Here is a 23,028-nt window from a genome sequence, read left to right as displayed (position 1 = left end):
ACTTCGCGTCACCAGGGCCGAGAGGGCAGCGGCCCCGCACTCAACACCCATCGGCGCGACGACGGCGAGCATCGTGCTGACTCATCCAGCCAGCGGTGGACAGAAACTGTGACAAGCCGTTCGTATGCAACCCCTCCCCCACACTCTCCCCCTCACTCCCCCATCGCGCCGCAACACACAGGAAACACATTTTGGACACCAGAGATGCTAACCTCGGCGTCTGCTTTACGCAAAGAATTGAACCAGTGATAAAGAAGACACACGATACGCATATCGGGATAATCAAGAAGGGTTTCCACTCCAAGGTGGTGCATTAAAAATCAATTCATAACGAAAAATACTGCTGTCATTGAGTTGCATAATAACGAATCGTCCTACTGTTAACAACGTGATAAGAATTGACTTGAAGGTCGATGAATGGATGTGGTACTGTGTGGGCAATGTTGAAATACGAATTTACATATTATAAGGTTAAGGTTTTGATAGAATAGTTGCATGTTTTAATCTCTCTCTCAACAACCGATCGATTGCGTTACGCGTCGGGAATTAACCACAGGTGCCGTTATCAAAGTGAAACAACGCAATCGTGATGGTATCATGTTAACGCTGTGTTGAAATTCCAAAATCCCGAGATTGAGTTTTCATATTATCCAAAAATTAAAGTTAGCTAGAAAATAAAATTGATTAAAGCAGAAGTTTGCGTGTGATTCTTCCTGAAATTCTGCATAATATTGTTCTGCGTATGAGATCTGAATCCTGGGGACCTATCATAAGCACACTATCACCACACATAATCCATAACGCATAATTCATCATGTTCAATCGAGAGTAATCGTATCCTTATCGATAATACGGAATTAAAGAGCAGAGTCGAATCGCCTCTCTCATTTACGCTCACAACGCCTGCGTCACTGCATACGATTAATTGCGTTGTTCCAATTAATAACCAACCTTCGTCACCGAGGCTCGACCTGATAATCCATAACGACCTACATTATCATAACCACGCCCACTCGCATAAATTAATACGATTATCTCTCGAATCAGCATAATTTATGCGCATATTACACTAATTAACATAATTTCGGATACACATAATTTCAAATTTCTAATTTCATTTAATTTTCATTATTTTCATCAATTTTCATAAGACCTATATATATATACAACAGTGTGAGTGTAGTGTGTGTGGGTGAGGTGGGTGTGTGGTGTGTGTGTGGGGTGTGTGCGTGGGGTGTGTGCGCGGGGCGTGTGGGGCGTGCGCATGGGGCGTGTGGGGTGTGTGGAGTGTGTGAGGTGTGTGGGGCGTGTTCGTGTGGGGTGTGGGGCGTGCATGGGGTGTGTGCGTGCGTGGTGTGCGCAGGGTGTGTGCGTGTGGGGCGTGCATGGGGTGTGTGCGCAGGGTGTGCGTGGGGCGTGCGGGACGTGTGTGCGTGGTGTGTGTGTGCGTGGTGTGTGTAGAGGTGGTCTGGTAGGCGGTTCCAGGATGGCCACGTCTTGGGGTCCAGGGTCAGGTGTCCGCCTCCTCCACTCCGGTTGACGTCATCCCCCAGTGACGTCACCTGTATTGGGCACAAACCCAGGCGAGGCAAGGTTTATCAAGGGCCAGAGCACCCGAGACGAAGCAGGGTGTGTCGCTCGTGTGCCCTGTGCTTTGACCCCACTGACCCGAGCTTGATTCCCGCTCACGGCCAACACTGGTGACGATTATGTGAACTGGTCGTGGGCCTCCCCTAGATCAACTCAGCCTTAAACAAGCACCCGGTGTAATGTATGATAATTGTGGCGGCGGCCACCCACCTTGTGACGTGCCGTGCCAGCCTTCATAGGCGCTCTCTCACAGCACTTGCCCCCATCAATCTGTTAATTCTAATATGGGAGATCTTTGTCTAGGTGCGAACCGGTTCTGTGATGGAGTCTTCATTCGTCCACACCGCAGCTGCAGCCGCAGCAGCAGCAGTTGCGGATGAAGCTGAAAAATGCCCGGAATATCTTTCGCACGCCGGCAAATCCCCGCACACGTCTCCTTCCTGACATCCTTCTTGAAATGCCGGTGACTTCTTTCTCCTTCTCATCATTGCCGTGATCTTTCTTGCTGGGAGAGAGTGTGGGAGCCAGCCTGGAAGAGAGACACGCGTTTGATCGTCATGCCTCGTCCGCCTTTCACACATTCCTAGGTGTGCTTGCCTACTGCAGGGCGATCCAGATGTCTCGTGACCCCCCATTTAATCACCAAAGATTCATCGTTTTGCCATACCAATGGGTGTGAAGACATAAATGAATAATTACTGCTCAACTAATTGTGGTTCACAAGACACCTGGGCCACCCTGTGCAATGCAACTCGACGGTCAAAGCATTTCCACGCTGAAAACGAGCAGCAGGGCCAGTGGTGAAACGGAACATTGTAAACTGCGACTGAATGTCGCAGTTTACAATTTGGAATCACGTCAGCAGAAAATTGCGGTCGTGTCTCAAGATGCCGCATGAAACGGAGGGACCAGGGAGTGGAGCACTTACGAGAGAACCAACGGGCTGGATGGAGCACATTCAAAATTTGGGATTTATATTTTTCCACGATAGAAAACAAAAGGCTGATAGGAGATTAGATATTGGCCATTTGAGATGTATTGCTACATGAGGAATACTGGCACCCAAAGTGGACTAAAAAGAGTGACCAACGTCGAAGTAACGAAAAAAAGGTTGCACGTGGAAGAAGTCCTCGTGAAGCAGGCATTGGTGAGAAGGAAGCTGGCGCGATTTGGACACGTTTAGCATAGGCAACAGGCAAATCAAAAGCGTGTTGCTTGGGAAAATGGAAGGAACTGAAAAGAGACCTAACAGAGAATGGCTTTGGTGCCAGAAAGAGATGCGCTGCTTGAGCATATTGGCACGAGACAGAAGAAAGTTGAAACAAGTGGTGAAATGTGAAGTGGACACCTACAGGCTATCTACCCATGGTTCGTGCTGATGATAATAAATAAAATGGATGATGGGGGTGATGAAATATTTACCGAAATATCCTCTGGATAATTGTGTACGTAACATTTTTGTTAATTTTCATAAAAATGTTAGCTTATACCAATATAGGACCCCTAAAAAACAGAATCCTCATGTTTATCATTTCCAAAACAGATATTTTGTCTTTTCGGATACAGAATGTTTCTCTTGGTGGTGGTAGTTTGACTGAAAGATGTACGTGTATTACCCATACATAATGGACTGTATTATCACTTCGTGGGAAATCAGCAGTGGATGTTTTAAGGAGATATAGGTACATTAAAACCTTGGATTGCGAGCATAATTCGATCCAGAGACGTGCTTGTAATCCAAAGCACTCGTATATCAAAGCGCTCGTATATCAGTTGTGATCACGTGACGCTCGGCAGTACAAAGCGTATACGTACTACTACTCGTATTGCTAAAACCTCGCTCGTTTATCAAATTAATATTCACTTAAAACATTTTGCTCGTCTTGCAAAACACTCGCAGGCCAAGTTACTCGCAATCCAAGGTTTTACTATAGGTGGAATTTCCACCAGTGGGTTAGGCTTAATGACGGAGGTGAAAATTGCCTAATGCTCATTTAAACAGGTACACACTTGGTTGTGGCTTAACGATAGCACAACCAACAAAAACATCCTTAATTATGCGCTTGCATGCGGAGACTCACTGTTGGCTCCTGACTGTCACAAATTCTTCAACACTGCATCCCACAGGAGTCACGGATTCCGGGATCCCATGGGACTGAGGGTTGTCGTCCGACAGTTGTGACTCTGCTGGAGCTGGGTCCGCGTTGAGTGCCTGTGGGTCCGCGTTGAGAGCCTGTGGGTCCGCGTTGAGTGCCTGTGGGTCCGCGTTGAGTGCCTGTGGGTCCGCGTTGAGTGCCTGTGGGTCCGTGTTGAGTGCCTGTGGGGCCGAGTTGAGTGCCTGTGGGTCCGCGTTGAGTGCCTGTGGGTCCGCGTTGAGTGCCTGTGGGTCCGCGTTGAGTGCCTGTGGGGCCGCTGCCTGGCCAAGTGGAACGTCGACGCTTGGCACTGCAGCGCTGCCCTGCGCCTTCTCGCTGCCCCTCACCCAGTCATGCTCCAAGGCCTGCTCCGGTGTGAGCCGGAGTGCGGGGTCCCACCTGCCAACATGCACGCGGGGGATCGTCAGGGCCCCGTTGTCCACATTTATTCTGCTCATGAGGAGGGGGTTGAGGCACACCCAATGAATTGCCAACCGTATCCTCCGTAGCATGCGTGTACAGTGTGTTCTCCAATAACGCGGCAGCTGTAAATAATGTAGGTGAAAGCACAGTCCGCGATAACGCGTTAGATACGTACGCAGGCTGAACAAGGACCGAGGCGTGTGGGCAGCATTTAGAAGCATCCAGCAGCATCCCGCCTTTCGTGACGCTACGCCGAGGCAGCCGTACAGCCGCTGATTCCTATTAGCGTGACGTATCTCGGTTCACTCAGTCGCGTTATATCCGATTCGCATCGGCGTTGTAAAAATAAAGCGTTCCCAAATACATCCCTCACGTCATATCCAATTCGCGTTGTGAAAACACGTGTTATAGGAGAACAAACTTTCATGTCGGACTTCTTTAGCACCGTACGCAGCCAACCGCGCTAATCGGGAGGTGTGGGGGACGGACAACAATCTAAACACGAAGGCAATTCTAAAGAAATGGGTTTTAAATCAACATTTCAAAGTGCACAGCTTCAATGGCTTCACGATAATTGGGCTAATTAATTTTAAGAACGCACAAAAGCGAGAAACGTTGCTCTGATATGACAAAGTGCGCAACAAGTGATAGTAAAGTTTCATGGAGTTGGGGCTCTTACTCAAGGCAGCCGCGAAGGAAGTTGAGTAGCTCCTTGTCATAAGTATCCAGCAGCGACTCCAGGGGTAAACTGCTCGGGACAATGACCTTGCCGTTGACAATTGGGCACCCATTCTTGTCTGTGTTTGTGAGGGAGAGAGGAAAAAAAAGAAGCAAGCGTTGGACGTAAACTGTTGTGGACGATTTACGAGAGTGCAAAGACTGACGGAGGTCAGATATTGTACGCTCGAAATGTATTGCTCCAGGATTACTGCTGCATCGAAGCTTGACCCAAAGAGTGACCAACGTCAGGGGCAGAGCCACAGGGGGGGCTGGGGGGGGGGCTCAGCCCCCCCTGAAATTTTGGGAAAGTCGGTAATCGGGATAACCGGAAATCCGGCTGCTGCAAAATGCTGCAGGCTACCACCTTGTGCTGCCCTGCAGGCTGCTTAAGCGGCAGCCTTTTGAACTTATCGAACTTATTAGCCACATAAACGGCTCCGACCTATTAATAAACTCCGCGTTCAAATCCAATAAAATTAGTTGTATAAATTTGTGGCGCCCATTGGAAAACATAAACGCTGGATATCTCAGAATACTAAAGTGAGCCCCCCTCAAAGTCAAAATCCTGGCTCCGTCCCTGACTAACGTAGAAGCAAAGACAGAAGTTTGCACGTAAAACAATTAACGTGATGATGCAGGCAGTGATGAGAATGAAACTGGCACTATTTGTCCACACACACACGTGTAGTAGTAGGATGGGGACACAAATAAGTAACAAAAAATAAAAGTGTGCTTTTTTCGGGAAAATTAACGGAACTGGAAAAAATGAAGAAGACCTGCCCAAGAATGGCTTGACGATGGCATCAGTGATTGGTGTCAAAAAGATGTAGCCACTATATTCTTTTGATTCTTTCTCTCTCCCCATTCGCCCCCTCCCCTTTCCCCCCTCCCCCTCTCTGAGTTATTTAACTGCCCTAACTCTGGCTTCTCTCCCACTTCAGTAAAAACATATTTATTGCTGTGGTTGTCACGCCTGATGACGATTGCTTGTGTTGCAATCTAAACGTCGCGATTTAATTAATTTATTTATATATATTTTTATTGCTTTTTTCCCCACCTACGTGACTTTACCGAAAGAACCAAAGAGCATGCGTCCCTGCAGTCGCGAAAACTTCAAATCTATATTGATGTGGCCACTGCTTGAGAATATTGGCACGAGACAGAGGAAAGTGGAGACATGCCAAAACATGCAGTGGACACGTACGGGCTATGTACCCGTGGATCGTGGTGATGATGGTGATGACGAGTACATTACAGGGACGCTCGTCTGACAAATGTGACGTCAAAAAATAGCAACCAGCGTTCACTCGACTCACCCATGGTAATGGTCCAGTTGAAATCTGTCAAGATCATTGACATTGGTGGGAGACCCAAGATCTGCGAACATTTGAGGTTGCATTCATGAGCTAATTTGACTGCGAGCACAGTTTACATGCAGTATAACTTTTAACATCTACAGTATGAATTGAAGGTGTTTTGCACAATTACTGCACGTGCTTTTGCTTATCTTAATATTTATATATGAATTATTTGAAAATCAACAAATATCGCCTTCATAACATGGGTCTGTCACAGTGGCAGTCTGTCTGGCATGGTCAGTAAACCCCCAATGTAAACCCCCAATGGTAGCTATTCACATGAAGACATCCATTCTACATATGTATATTCTACATATATGTATTGGCATCTGGGCACCGTTTTTTTTTAACCAAGGCATGAGTCCAGAGGATGAAGACAGCTCCATGTAATTCCATGAATCGTACATTTAAGTCCGTAACATTCTGTATGCCATTATTAACGAATTCGAGGATATAAGCTATGCCCTGCATTGCAACTAATTCATAACGAATGCGCTTAGAATTTCCTGTTTCAGGCACCTTGATGGCTCGGCCAAGGAAATCCTTGTAGTTGCCGATGAAGAGTCTGCAGCCGAGGAGAATCTCTACAATCACGCAGCCCAGGGACCACATGTCTGCTGCGCATGTCACGAAAGGCAGCAGGAGCGTCTCAGGCGCCATGTATGGCCATGTTCCACAGGGTCCGGTAACTGCTCACCACACGCACATATCGGCGCATTTAAGCACAGGGCATGGCTGGCTATGTGGGCCATGAAAGACGTTCCACATACAAAGTGCAATACGAGAGTACACCCCGACGGTCGCCCATCGGTGGGATAGGCTCCGCCGCTTCAGCCATTAGCCAATCAGGTGGATGGGATCATCTGGGCCATAGTTCATAGGCGGAGCTCAAGGGTGCTCGTGGGGAACCATCTGGAGGGTTCGTAAGGTAGGGGGGGGAGGGGGGCGTGGCTAGAGGTGGGGCTTGGTGACGCGGGAGAGGGGTTATAAGGGGGAAGCAGGAAGAGGCTCGGGGTCAGTGTGGGCAGTCTGGAAGCGGGGCGACGTCTCGCGCCTCCGGAACGTCGGCGGTCCCGAGGCGGTCCCGGGGCCGCCTCTTCGCGCGCCGTCTGCCAGCGGGGAGCGGGGAGCGAGCCGTGCGCGGGACAGCAACAACTCACACCGCGTAAAAGGCGGAGCGTGCGGCGCTTACGTGGGAAGGAATGCGGAGCTGTCCTAGCCGTCAAAGAAATAAATAATAATAATAAAGAAGAAGACACAAGTCCAGTGTCGTCGTCGAAGTGTTTTAATGCACACACGTTCATTTCATTCTATTTGCCGGTCAAGTGGTGCCGCGATAGAGCGCTCGACACAGATTGCAAAGTTGTAAATTGAAATCCTGATTAGGAGGCGATAAAGTTAAACACCTGAATAAGTGGTATAAAGTGGTTGCACCATGGGGAAGTGGAATTTCCCCCATTGTCTCAGAGCCGCCAATACATGAATGCCACTCTTTGAGATGCTTTGTCTCGCTAGGTTAAGTGAGGACCTACAAATGCACGCGTGACAGCTACATTTGCACCCACTTCTGCTCTGTTAGGCTACGTTTCGATGCGGCAGACCCTGGCCCTGTTTAAATACCAACTGCCAGTGCATAATAGGCTTTTTTGGGGTTACATCGCGTAAATATAAATGTGTCGTTAAACCCGCCACCTCCAAACACAGCCAATTCGTAAGGTTTGTCAAATAAACAAAACATGCCAATTCAGTGTTTTGCACGGTTGGGAATTGAAAATGTGTTACAGGGAGTGTAGTGTAGTAGAGTCCTAATCACTATTCCACTACTCCAAAGACAAATATTCCCCGTATAGCCTTAACAGGCTGTCGGGGCAAGTACTGCTAACGAGCACTTATTCAGGCCGGCACGGCAACACAGGAGAGAGGGTGGCCAGCATCATGTCCAGCCGCCTTTGTCTACCCAGTGGCGATGTTTACAAACTGCAAGAGGTACTAATTTGAGGCTGAGTCGACCTAGAGGACGCCCAGGACCGGATCCGGCAATCGTCACTGGTGTTGGTCGTGAGCGAAAATCGAACCCCGTATGGCGGGTTTGAAGCACAGCACGCTAGCCACTACCCTTCCACTCCCCACAAAGACAAAGATCCCCCGTATAGCCTGTAACAGACTGTTGGGGCAAGTGCTGTCAGCGAGTACCAATGAAGGCCGGAATGGCACGAAAAGGACGGGTGGCCAGCACCACGGGAATCGAACTCCATACGTCAGGTTCATAGCGCAGCGATCTAACCACGACACGACCTCTCCCTACACTATTAACTCCACAGACACACCCAGACACAGGGGAAATCACTTACATGACCTTGTAACTTTGGCACTGACGCCAAAATCAGTGATTCTGATGTTGCCGGTTTTATGGTTTTTGACAAGGATGTTTTCCTGGAAGGAAAAGAAGTTGTGGCTCTTGTCAGAGGTGCTTGATGTGTACAACTTTGAAGCATACAGGACGCAAGGTAACACTACAATTTGCATATCGGTTGAAGGTCGTTCACTCATTCATTTATTCCTTAAAATGTGTCGTTAACGTTGACATTTGTAATTATAGCTGCATGAGTGTTGTCACTATTATTATGAATGTGAATTCGAATATTTAGCAAATAATATGCGGTTCGCTCTCAAGAAAGCAGAGATACGCAATGCCCTGCGTTTAAGCAAGCCTCAGCTAAATATTTAGTGCATTTCTGAATTAGTAAATAGCATGCATTTCAAGAGTAGCACAACAAAGAGTCGCGTGGTCTTTGACTTCCATTTTGTGAGTCGCGAGAGTTCGTCCTGACAACCAGTTGGCTCAATGCAATAACACAGAAGGACTGAATGAATGATGCATTTCGGATATTTTGCGTTCACTCACCGGCTTCAGGTCCCCGTGCAAGATGGACTCCTGCTTGAGCTTGACAAGAGCCTTCAGCATGGCCTGAGTGTAGAGCCTGACTCTTGAAAGGGGAAAGTGCTTGGCAATCCTGAGCTGCTTTCTCAGGTCTTGACTACAACAAAAAAAACAGGACATCGTGAATGGTCACTGTAGGTATTTTCCTCGTGATCAATGCTTAGGATTGCTTCAATGCGGTTAAGGCTTCTGCTCACGTAAAAAAAAGGCAATTCTCAACTCTGCCAGGGGAATGATGATTAAACATGACCTGCTCATTGGGTTCAGATAAATATAATGGAGCCCCTTGCGACGGTTTGCTGTTCCACATGGTGCATGAATCCTGCTGACGGGCGGGATAGGGCCTTGTGGCAGCTATCAGCTTCATGTGCATCTTATGTCAGTTCGCAGTTTCTTTTATTTCCAATTATTATGCAAACATCTCATGTTAATTGGCTGGGGTTTTTTTTGCACAATTGTGCCACTCAGCTCAAATGTATCCAGCAAGGCCCAGGGAGCAATTGTAAACAGTTGTGTATATTATTTATATTTGGAGTTTGAAAGTTTGTCTCCCCCCGTGGTCGCGTGGACATTTTCTTCTGGCTCTTCTGGTTTTTACCCCCCACATTGAGAAACATGAATTGAGATTAAATGTTGATTTAAAGCTTTCGTGACTGCAGGGATTAATATTCTTGGTTCTTTCGGTAAAGTCACCACGTAGAAGGGAAACAATAAAATAATAAAACACATTTTTATAAAAAAAAATTTTTACATTTTTGGTTTATAAAAATATATTTTTATTATTTTATTGTTTCTTGGTTCTTTTGGTAAAGTCACGTAGAAGGGCAACAATAAAATAATAAAAAATATATTTTATATTCTTAGCTCTTTCGGTAAAGTCACGTTGAAGGGAAATAATAAAATATATAAAACAATATTGTTTCCCTTCAACGTGACTTTACCGAAAGAGCTAAGAATATGCATGCCAACATCTCAATAACCTTGTACGCCACGTAAAAAAACAGAGAATCCTGTGCGAATAGACTAATGTGATGGCGTTACAGAGATGCGATTTCTTCTCACCCGACAAACTCCAAGACCATCGTAAAATGTCCCCTGAACATGAAGGATTCGTGGAGTCTGATGATGTGGTTGTTTTCTAGATCCGTGGAATCCAGGGCCAGAATTATTTCCGGCTCTTTTTCCACGTCCGTTTGCCAGGTGCTGTGGGAGAAAAAAAAAGAATCAACAAGAATAAAATGTGATACTGCATTGGCAGTAGCGCACAAGGTAAAAAAAAAACAACTCAACAAATTCATTAGTAACACTGACGGAACCTTTTTTGGCAATGGTCCGCCTTTGCTGACCTCTTCTTTGTTATGGAGAGAAACCGTGAACCCATCTCGCCACACTCTTGTTATTGCACGCTTAAGAGGCATGAGGATGTACAAAAACTAGGATGACACCACCAACAGAGCCCCCGAAGACAAGGCTATATGCTCTAATCCCGATTTGTTCTGCTTTCATGGAAAGTAACACTTGTTAATCATCTCACAAGTTTTTGTTTGATCTTCGAGACAGTCTGGTCCCTTCACCTGATGAAGGCCGCTTGTGCTGTGGCCGAAACGTCGTGATTTTTGTTGTTTTTTTGTTGTTTTATTTTTCACCTACGTGACTTTACCGAATAGAACCAAAGAGTATGGATCCTTGCAGTCACGAAAGCTTCAAATCTAGAATCAAATCTAGAATCTCACAAGTTGTGTTCTAGGCACATATCCAGATATAAATGTGGCTATTTCCATCGTGAAATCTCACCGTATGCAGTGCTGCAGCATTTTCAAGGCCACTTTTTCTTTGGTCTTGTGGTCCATGCAAAGCAGCACCTGGCCAAAACGCCCTCTGCCAAGTACCTTTAGTATCTGGTAACGGTACGCCAGGTGGTCGTTCTTTTTCTGCGACAAAATAACAGAAGATTTCATTATTCAATGCGCCCTTATTCAGTCATCAATCATTACTCAGTCTTAAAGCGTCGCTCAATCAGTGCCCATTTAGTTATTGTTTTTTTTTTAATTTTGTATCCAAACCGATAGAACAATGTCTGTGATGCTTGTGATGTATTTGCCAGATGCCTCATACTGGACACCACTTGATCATGCTATGTAAAATGTGTCATAGACGGTCTCTCATCTCATGTGCGTATAAGTATTCGCTCAGAGATTGGCAGAACGACATTAATTGTGTGTGTTCATCGGTATCCAGCTGAAGCCAACAACTCCATACGAACAATTGTTATCAAGTATGCACATTAATGAGGATCTTTTTACAAATTTAACACATAGGCTTTGAACCATTATGATTCATGATTGAATTTTGGGTTATATCGACACGTGTGTAAAATGCCAATGTGTGTCACACTCCTAATACCCTAATACAGCCAAATTGATGCTTCAGTGCACTAGCATGTTTTTGAAAGCAATCCACAACATTGAACAACTTGGTACGATGTTTATATTCTTGGTTCTTTCGGTAAAGTCACCACGTAGAAGGGAAACAATAAAATAATAAAAATATAAAACAATAAAATGCTCACGACGTTTCGACTGCAACACAAGCAATCATCATCAGGTGTGAAAACCACAGCAAGAAATTTTGAAAAAAGTGGCGGGTTTTTTTAACGTTAGCACTTTTTTCAAAATTTTCTTGCTGTGGTTTTCACACCTGATGATGATTGCTTGTGTTGCAGTCGAAACGTCGTGAGAATTTTATTGTTTTATATTTTTATTATTTTATTGTTTCCCTTCTACGTGGTGACTTTACCGAAAGAACCAAGAATATGGATCCCTGCAGTCACGAAAGCTTTAAATAAAAATTTAACTTGATACGATGTTTCACTGCTAATTACAAACAACACCATCAGACCACACAGAGGATCCCTGAGTTAAATCTTCCACGAAGCTCATAGTCCACCCTAAATTGCATCCGCACAAACCATGGCAGACGCGGATACCTGATGCACAAATGGAAAATTAAAAACTCTCCAGTAGTGTGCGCTTGTGGTCATCCAGAACAAACTGCACAACATATAACGATGCAATGCCCGATCCACAAATACAAAAGGAGACATCACAGCGATATACTCCGCTACTCCTGATGCTGTTAACTGGCGTGACTGCCACCTGAATGTAAAATGGTATTTGTTTCTCTGCAAATACAATAGCCATGCGAAAGACAATTGCCTGGGTTGTTTGGGTTTGCAGTGGGATGTGGACTTGTTGGAATGAACATGGACCATATTGGAGACTCACCGGAATGTAGTCGTTATTTTCGTCGTCGTAGCCATTATTTTTACGGCCATTTCTTACACCGCTAGTCTTAAAATAAAAAATATTTTCGAACGCCTGGATTTCTATGCGTTCAAAAGAAGTCATTTTCTTTCGGAATCTATCCAAGATTTCTGCACCCACACACATACACACATGCGTTAATCAATGAACACATTCATATATGTAACAGAATCGTAATATTTATTTTTACTGAAGGAATCTGATGAGCTATAAAGGTATTTTTTAACAGATGTCCCGGAGGACAACACAAAAGCATGATAGGAGGGCAAAGTATAGGAAAGCTATGCACATCACTTAAAAAATATACAAATCAAGTTTAAACTATTTTCTTTAACTTACCAGCTAAAGCCCATTGAGCTATTAACATTTTTCAGTATTTGGCTAAAAATTACAACTCTACAAAGTGGCTTATCATGTGGACATTCATAGAATCACAAAGCAACTAAGGACTTATGCATGACTTCAAATGTGCGTGGTCTATTTAAACGCGTAGGACCGTTCAGGGTTTGACTCTGGCCACGTGCACTCTGCTCGAGTGAGTGTGCCATTGTCTTATTAAAGAGCCTGGCGGTATATCACGTGGCTCAAAGATGCAGAATCGAGTGGTTTGGAACCTTGTGGTGTGAAGCTTTTCCCTGCCTTCGATGAGATGACTCCAGGCGCCATGATCGCCTGCCAATCACGAAACATTACAGAGACACATTTTTGTTGTTGTTTTTATTTTACAACGTAAGACCCGCTGAGCTACAGAGCCCTTTTTCAGAAGCGACCTGGTCACGAATGATAGCTCAGCGAAGCAGCGCATCACGTGCAAATTTACGGCAGCCAAATTCTCGAAACGCACGTTTCTAAATGTGGAGGCAAAAAATAATCGGAGACATGCGTCCGGGTTGGGATCAAACCCACCAACCTCCTGTATACCAGGCGAGGTTGTGAACATCTCCTAGCCACCGTGTCGGTGTTTGTGCACGTCGTCATTAGTGGTGGCCGTGGGCAGAAATTGAACTCGCGTCGCTGGGTTTATTGTGCCAAGGCGCTACCCTAAACCAACTCCCCATGTATATGTAAACACACCCAAAGACACGCAGATACATGGACAGAGAGATGCAAACATGGATTCACAGACATGCGGAAGACCCTTGAATATCGTTGGGTTTATCGTTCGCGGTTTCGACGCTATCGAGCGTGTAACGTCTTAGTATACCAATTTAGCTATCGCGGGAGTGAGTTTTTGTCCTTTGCGGGTATACTGTACGAGTCAGTACTGTTGGCTGATACCATGGTGTGGAGCGGGCGAGGGACACCGGACAGTCAATGGCACCTTAACCTTTGAAGTGCAATCATCTCGCGAACATAGACAAAGACCCCAATGGAGCCTTAAGGGGCCGTCCATAAATGACGTCACGCGATTTTGGACGAATTTTGACCCCCCCCAACTTCGTCACACAAAGTCAGACCCCCCCTCAAATATGACGTCACAAAGCTCTGCCCCCCCCCCAAAAAAAACGTGCTTCAAATCGCTTTAAACTATTGTCAATGTAGTGCATATTTAATGTGACGCTGCATTCTGATGTTGTAGGAGACATTTATGAGGCTATCTACATAAGCACAGAGATAATTTCAACCGAGAAGATGGATTCTGGCTTAGAAATCATTGGAAGGATTTGATAAAACCATTTCAGGTCTTAATTGATTGTTAACGCTTACGGTGGCTTTCAGACAGCATACATTAATTTTTCGTCTCCCCCCTCCTCTTTTCAGAACATAGATGGACTCGTCCTTCTAAATAAACTGCCAAATCGCTGCCCGTGGTGCTAACGGTTTTAATAAATAAATACAAACACCACATTTTTTGCTCTTTCGGTAAATTCACGTTGAAGGGAAACAATAAAATAATTAAATATATACAAAACAATATAAATTCTCACGACGTTTCGACCATAACACAAACGGTCGTCATAACTTGTTTTATATATTTTATTATTTTATTGTTTCCCTTCAACGTGACTTTACGGAAAGAGCTAAGAATATGAATTACTACAGTCACGAAAGCTTTAAATCAAAATACAAACACCGTTTTAAAATAAATAAATAAATAGATGCGAACCACCACTTCTTTCAAATATTTCTTGCCGTTGGTTTTTCACACCTGATGATGACTGTTCGCGTTATGGTCGACACGTCGTGAGAATTTTTAATGTTATATATATTTTATTATTTTATTGTTTCCCTTCAAAGTGACTTTACCGAAAGAGCTAAGAATAGAACGTGTTAAATTTTGATTTAAAGCTTTCGTGACTGCAGTAATTCATATTCTTAGCTCTTTCGGTAAAGTCACGTTTGTGTTATGGTCGAAACGTCTTGAGAATTTTTATTGTTTTATATATATTTTATTATTTTATTGTTTCCCTTCAACGTGACTTTACCGAAAGAGCTAAGAATAGAACGTTTGGCTATATTTATTTAAAGTTACGCATTTTGATGTGACGTCACATTTCTCAACCCCCCCCCCTCGTCACACATCGTCACAAATGTCTAACCCCCCCCCCCCCAGGTGCGTGACGTCATTTATGAACAGCCCCAAACGCTATTATTTAGGTCAGGCTTCGTTATTTAATATCGCGGTTTTGGCTTTCAGGGCACTTTTCAAGACCATAACCCCCGCAATATTCAAGGGTCTCCTGTATTTCATCACTGTCACCACCAACACTACCACCATCACAAGCGTTATCACTATCACGACCTCCACAAGCAATTAAACCATCACCTCTGCCACCAACACTCATAATTAACTTCACATTACCATCACTTACAACACTCGACACGATCATAGAGCAGCTTCCACACCACCATCACCATTACGATCAATACGGATCAAGACAAACAGAATTGTACCATCTTCAACATCATCATCATCACTTACCTTGGATAAATCCCTCGTCGAGAAACTCCCGCACACACACAGTCGATGGGACAGCGCCTCTCAAGATTCACAAGTGGCAGAGCAAGTTTCTTGGGAGGGCGCTGTACCGCGAGCCGCGTGCTGCCTCCACGTTGTCAAGCGAAGAATGGCGCCGCCAGGCTAGTGACGTCAGTGACAACGTCACGGCATCCGTTTTTTTTTTATCAGCGTGGAGAGTAGTCACGTGGGCTTCTGGCCTCGGGACGCGGAGGTCTCGCGGGTTTAAGTGAATCTTAATCCACCCATTTGATAATTACATCGCAGTACAATGAATGTACGCGTGTGTGATATCTATATGATGTAGTTGTGCCTATTATACGTGCTTGCATGTGTATATAATATAAATGCGAGTACATATTATGATGATGCGTGTGTGTCTATAACACGTATTAAAATAAACACAATGATGCATACATGTGTTAAATTATATTAATATGCCTATACATTCACCCCCCCCCCACACCACAATCATATGTATACTGTAATTACATTGTAGTACGTTCACCTGAAATATTTTTGAGTGTATTAAGTATGATTAATGTGCATGTGTATTACATATAATGTATTTTGTGCATATATAGTCACTACCTGTACTACCACGATTACTATCACTGTCAACGCTATGATCTCCATTGCCATTAGTAAACAGCACTACTATCATCACGACTATCATCAGCAGTATCGCCACTGCCGTTGACCTGTCCATAATTTCCTACACGATCATCTATGTCACAACCAAAACTATCACTGTAATCACCATCACCAACAGCATCTAACAACACCACAAGTTCCATTGCCATCACTAACACAATCACGAATATCGCCATCACCACCTCCACAAATAATTAAACCGTCACCTCCACCACGAACACCACACTTATAATTTACCATATTCACATTACCGCCACTTACAACACTCGGCATAGAGCCGTTTCAACACCACCATCACCACTACAATCAACAGGGTCGAGACAAACAACGTCATCGCTTACCTTGGATAAATCCCTCGTCGAGAAACTCCCAGAAAAAACGATGGGACAGAGCCAAGACCTAGGGGGCGCTGGAGCGCGAGCCGCGTGCTCCCTCCGCCAAAGTTCAACGAAGAATGACGCGCCAGGCTAATGACGTCAGAGGTGACGTCACGGCATCCGTTTCCTCTCTCGTGGAGTCACGTGGCCTTCTGGTAATAATCATCGGCTTCTTGAGACGTCACTGAATGCCTCGTGTCCATTCACATGGGGACTCGTGGGTTCCCACCTTGGTTTAAGTAAATCTTAATCCACCCATTAGATCGCTAGATAACAGTACAATGAATGTACACGTGTATGATATCTATATGATCTGTGTCTATTATATGTGCTTGCATGTGTATATAATACAAATGCGGTTACATATTATGATGATGCGTGTGTGTATATTACACCTATTAAAATAAACACACGGATAAATACGTGCTAAATTATTGTAATATGCCTATACATTCAACCCCCCCCCCACACACACCACCATCGTATGTATACTGTAATTACATTGTTGTACGTGCACCTGCAATTGTTTTTGAGTGTATTAAATATGATAAATGTGCATGTGTATTACATGTAATATATTGCGTGCATAGTCACTACCTCTACTAACGCGACCACTATTATTATCATTCCACTGCAATCATCTATGTTTTTCACATCACTATCACTGCAATAACCGTCACCACCATCACCACTACAATCAACACGCTCAAGACAAACAGCATTGTACCATCTTCAGCATCATCATCACTTACCTTGTGAGTCCCATGGATTGAGATCAAACATAACAGTGTGTGTATACAGTATCATTTAATGTGCATCTATATTATGTACATGATGTAGTGTATATATAAATTATGTACTTCCACGTGCACATAACACATGCGGGTACATGTTATATATTATAGGAATACACATTTTGGAACAAACGTGTTTCATTCCGATGTAAAGCTTTCGTGACTGCAGGGATTCATATTCTTGGTTCTTTCGGTAAAGTCACGTAGAAGGGAAATAATAATATAATAAAAATCAAACAATATAAAATAAATTTCTCACGACGTTTCGGCCATAACGCAAGCAGCCGTCCTCAGGTGAAGAAACAGAGCTGTCGGAAAGACAGCTCTCCAATGAACACTGGCAAGCTTGGCAGCGTATTTTAAGCTGGGTGAGAGGAGCAGAGCGCCTTGACAAAGGAGTTTACATATCAACAGAAGAATTTAGCATATTGATGGAAAATGCAGATATGGGGTTAGTCACTCCTTGTGGAATGTCTAGGCGGTGGGGGGTCTCAAAGTCATATTATGCTAGTGTATTATGTAGGATTAGCAGTAATAAAGAGAGAGAGATTTAATAATAAAGAATTGCAACAGCCCAAACCACCGCGTATCAAGCTAGTGTATTATGTGGAAAATAAAAAAGGGGCGTTACTAAAGAACTACACATACCCTACTCCCATACAATAAACCGATGTGAAAAAAACTAAATATAAACTACATCAATATAATCAATGTACTCAATATACTCTCCAATAAGCTGAGCTGTTAACATTAAGTAACTGGGTATATGCTACACTATATAATGACTAATCCCTACAACTTTAAATTATGATGTTGCATCACATTCTCTCTCATCACTTTATCTCTCATCACTTTATTTCTCATCACTTTGTCTCTCATCACTTTATCTCTCATCACTTTATCTCTCATCACATTCTCTCTCATCACTTTATCTCTCGTCACTTTATCTCTCATCACTTTATCTCTCATCACTTTATCTCTCATCACTTTATCTCTCATCACTTTATCTCTCATCACTTTATCTCTCACCACTTTATCTCTCATCACTTTATCTCTCATCACTTTACCTCTCATCACTTTATCTCTCACCACTTTATCTCTCATCACTTTATCTCTCATCACTTTATCTCTCATCACTTTATCTCTCATCACTTTATCTCTCACCACTTTATCTCTCGTCACTTTATCTCTCATCACTTTACCTCTCATCACTTTATCTCTCACCACTTTATCTCTCATCACTTTATCTCTTATCACATTATCTCTTGTCACTTTATCTCTCATCACTTTGTCTCTCATCACATTATCTCTCATCACTTTATCTCTCACCACTTTATCTCTCATTACTTTATCTCTCATCACATTATCTCTCATCCCTTTATCTCTCATCACTTTATCTCTCATCACATTATCTCTCATCACTTTATCTCTCATCACATTGTCTCTCATCACTTTATCTCTCATCACTTATCTCTCACTACATTATCTCTCTTTACTTTGTCTCTCATCACTTTATTTCACCACTTTCTTTCTCTCTCTCTCGATATAATCGTGTAGAGTTCCAGATGCGATTCGTGGGTAGCCAAAAATGGCGGAATGGCAAGTCGGTGAATAACTATAGAATAATATAATCCGCCTAGAACTTGCGCAAAAGCTGTTCCATCGCTCCATCTCCACACGGTAGGGGCCCTGTCAGGCGCGTACCCTCATTTGGTTGCCAGAGTAGGTGTACGAGGAGGGATATCATCCAAAGATCTATGTGGTTGGATTGCAAATCTACACGCTGCACTGCCTTACCTGTGGGTGTGCAGGAGATATGCTGCCCGCACGCTGGTGTGCCGTCGAGGCGTTCACTACCAAAGTCTGGACGTCCAAGTGTGACTCCTGGTCTTTCGGGGTGCTGCTCTTTGAGATTTACACGGACGGCACCCTCCCTTACAAAGGTTCAAATGGCCCGCACCAATTCACGGCACCCCACAGTCATTTGAATAATCGCCGCGTGTTAGAAGAATGATTTACTGCTGCAATTAATTACGTCATCTGAAAATTTCATCGCATCATTTGCCGTTTCACGTTTTTGTTTTTTTACGCCTCATCTCTACTCTGTTACTTACTCCTTCATGTTGAAGGTACGATTAGCGTATAACGTGCATAATTATTGATGTATACGTAATGAATATATCACGAGCATACAAATCGATTTCGCTACTTGCCTAACTGTTTGTTTGGCTAACCGTGCAGTGTTGTTGTCCTGCCCCCAGACCTCCGATGAGCACGGTTGACTGTGTATGGTGCCCACCTCTTGACCGCGATCTTTTTTTTAATAACCGTGATATCCGACGGGTGTAAAACTGTGACGGCGTCTGCTCCGTGTCCTCCATTGTTTACCCCCCCCCACCCGATCTCCTGCCCCCCCGACCCCACCACCCCTGTAGGGAAGACGCACAGGGAGGTGGTTGAGCTGCTGAAGCAGGGAATCCGCCTACCCCGTCCAAGCGTCTGCCCTGATGCCGTGCACCGCGTCATGTCCTCCTGCTGGCATGAGGACCCACTGACGCGTCCCGACTTTGGCGAGATGTACACCTCCCTGAGCTCACTCATCCGGGCCTAAGCTCCACTTTCGGGTTGACACCTTTTTCACTGTAATCCAAGCCTGGTACAGAGGATGTCGTGTGTTTAATCCCGACCCTGATGGCCGTATATTTGAAGTTTGCATGTTCTCTCTCGCTCCCCGCACTCGCGTTAATTTTTCTCTGGGTCCTCCGGTTTTTCCCTCCGCATTTAAAACCACGCGTTTAGAGTACTTACCTGCTTCAAGACCGAGAGCAAGCGAGGGCTTTACCATTCTGGCGAATTGCCCGATGATGCTGGATGAAATTACCAGCGAAACGTCGTACTCAAACTGTAAATGTTGTGGATTCACTCTTCAACACACCGGTGGGCTAAAGTAGCGAAATATTTGTCTTTTGTCAACGTGACACTTTTTTTTGCTGATTGGCCGTGTCGGGTGGTGGAGGGTTACGACACATTCATAAATAACGTGATCTAACCCAAAAACTTTTATTATGAATAATATTGGTCGCGAAAGCATATTTGTTAAACTACTTACCTGCTATGAATTTCCACGCAATAAGCCACTTCGTTGAACCGTCAAATGTGGCCAGGTTACTTCTGGGAAAAAAATAGCTTTATAGCTCAGTGGGCCCTACCTGATCAAAATAAATAAAAAAATTAGTTTTTAATAGATGTTGGGTTTCATTCCGGGTTTCAGCCGCTTATGATTAAATCAGGGTCTCAAGTCCTCTTCTTGCATTCGTCATCAGAGGTCAATATCCAAATTGCTTGACTGCTTTATTTTTGTACAGGAGCGAGTTTAAGTGATTTCTCTGAGCATGCATGTTGAAATAGCAGATACGTTAAGGTGGCGTACATGGTTAACAAGGGATAGAATAAGTTGTGCGTTTTCAAAACAACGTTACTGATGCAGGTGCATGCTACCGCAGAAGGAGGGGGCATTCTCCGTGGATAATTTAGATTTCATCACGTTACTTAAGTCGGGTGATTGTGGAGTGCTCCTCCTCTTCGAATTATAAGCTGTGTAATCTTTCCTAGACTGGCATCCTTGCTCGCAAGCTTCACGAATCATAATTGAAAAATGAATTGAGAGGGACAGATTCACGTTGATTATAATGCACAACAAATAAATCGTACTGCAGCTGCAGTGTCCACACTAGTCCTTTGTGTAGACACATTAACGAATTAGCTGTCGGACATCACATTCATTATTTTTTATGTTAATATAACTAAACCATATATTTAGTTATATTATGCAACTTGCATCCCGATTAGCTATAAAGTGGATGACGTTGGAATATATATTCGGCGTTGATCCATAGTCTGCTCCGAACTCATAGTTGTATAGTTGTTCGTAAAGTGAGGAATGATTCGAGAGTTGAAAGTTCGTGTTAAGCCCGATGTGTGAGTGACTTTAATAGTGTGCTTCAAGAGATATGTTGCCTTGTGAAATGAGATACGCAACCACGGGGAGAACATGAAGGCGTTTACTTTTAAGAACATTTCCAGATGAGGGGTCTTAAATTGCAATATGGCAAATTGGAATATGCCAATTTAACACTGCATAAAATATTGAATTTACTATGGATGCATGGTGAATCGTTCAGTATCCAACTATTACTCACTGCTTTGGAGGGCCTTTGTCTTTTAAAACATTTCTTATTATACATATTTTCGTCTTCGGACCATGTTACTGCAAAATGTGATTATTTTTTTTCCTTGTGCAACACTGCTGATGCAGTATCGCGTAAGAAAGTTTCATTTCATTTATTAAGAAAGGTTTCTCATCCAGATCTGGCAGAACGGTGGTGAACAGTGGAATGAGAACCTCTAAAATAAACACCTAATTCGCAACCCAATCATCGCACATCCTGGCTTTGACATTTCTCTAAGACACCTGGTGGCGTAACCATCAATCACACCAGAATCGCATCAACAGGCAGATGCACACATCTCCTTCAACACATTCCTGCGGAGGGAGCTGGTAGGAACGTTGGTCTGCTCGGTCAATGGCCAGGGTCAACGGCGGCACCACGTGGTGTATTCCGCAAATATGCCCGGCTGTGAGGGCGGGCACAAGCCGGCGTGAGTAGGTTAAATGTTGAGTTTTATAAGGGCACCACGGGTTGACCAGCCCCACCCTCCCCACCCAGCCCCTCCCCACCCTCCCCACCCAGCCCCTCCCCCACCCTCCCCTCTCCACCCAGCCCCACCCCTCCCATTTTTGGATGCACGACGGATGGACACAATAATCCCTTGTGGGCTGGTGTAACCAGGAGGTTCCTACCCGTGTAGTGGAGTAGGAAGGTGCGTGGTGGAGGGGGCGTGATTACATGATCACACAGACAGTACGGGTTATCTTGGGTCAGCCTGTAGTGAAGGCGAATACAGTGCAGGTTATGTTAGGGCAATTAAGCTGGGAAAGCCCTGGACGGCTGTGATTGGTTGGAGCTGTTGCCAAGGCTAGAGCGGCACCTAAAGGTCTGGAGGAGAAACAGGTGTACGGTCACGCGGAGTGCCGTTGGGAAGCGGACTAATTAATTGGGGGCGTAATGAGAGCGGGGATAAATTGGGGGGTCGGCAATTGGAGAGGGAGAGTTGGAGCTTGGAGAGCTTGGAGAAGGTTGTTGAAGTTGAGGAGTTGGAGTTAAGAGTTGAAGGGTGAAGTCGCTGTGTGCGAAGACGCTGTGTGCGAAGACGCTGTGTGCGAAGAATAGAATAGCCAGCAGTGGAGAGAGCATAGAGAATAGCCAGCAGTGGAGAGAGCGTAGTGATGGTGATAGCGGTGAACAGAGACGAAGCACTTAGCAGTGGAGAGTGCATAGTGACGGTGATAGCGGTGAACAGAGACGAAGCACTTAGCAGTGGAGAGAGCATAGTGACGGTGATAGCGGTGAACAGAGACGAAGAAGTTAGCGGCGGAGTAAGCGAAGTAATCGTGGGGGAGTGGAGAGACAAAGGTGGCGAGCGAGTCGAGTGAAGCACGGTGAGCGAGCCGTGGCGACCAGGATACTGTGGAATGTGGAGGACATGCTGAGAGTTGTAAATAAAGCGGTGTTCGAAGAAAGACAGAAGTTATCCGAGTGAAATCGAACACTACACCAGTATAAATGGAAATGAAAGACAAGACACAGTCGTATGAATGCAGAAATCCAACCCAAACTATACATCACGTGATAA

The 23,028-nt window shown here is 44.6% G+C and overlaps 1 protein-coding gene across 2 annotated transcripts; it reads right to left on the bottom strand.

The window, feature by feature from the left end:
• Positions 1-1,098: 1,098 nt before the first annotated feature.
• LOC142910265 (dual specificity tyrosine-phosphorylation-regulated kinase 4-like) lies at positions 1,099-12,604 on the bottom strand. 2 transcript variants are annotated; one of them, XM_076059998.1, is made up of 10 exons: positions 12,452-12,604; positions 10,962-11,098; positions 10,230-10,370; positions 9,132-9,264; positions 8,578-8,659; positions 6,746-6,915; positions 6,185-6,245; positions 3,672-4,945; positions 1,902-2,119; positions 1,099-1,562 (listed from the first exon to the last, which is right to left on the bottom strand). In XM_076059998.1, exons 1-8 carry the CDS (start codon positions 12,572-12,574, stop codon positions 4,824-4,826), a joined length of 969 nt encoding a protein of 322 aa, XP_075916113.1. In that variant the 5' UTR covers positions 12,575-12,604; the 3' UTR covers positions 1,099-1,562; positions 1,902-2,119; positions 3,672-4,823. The 2 variants fall into 2 exon arrangements, with proteins under 2 accessions (XP_075916113.1, XP_075916093.1); XM_076059978.1 differs by having other exon boundaries at positions 1,099-2,119.
• Positions 12,605-23,028: the final 10,424 nt, after the last annotated feature.

This window comes from Petromyzon marinus, chromosome 1 (assembly GCF_048934315.1).
Source record: "Petromyzon marinus isolate PM22_M1 ecotype Great Lakes invasive population chromosome 1, UKy_Petmar_22M1.pri1.0, whole genome shotgun sequence".
NCBI lineage: Eukaryota > Metazoa > Chordata > Hyperoartia > Petromyzontiformes > Petromyzontidae > Petromyzon > Petromyzon marinus.
Note: the sequence above shows the minus strand (reverse complement) of the source record. Positions and strands in the feature narration are given on the sequence as shown.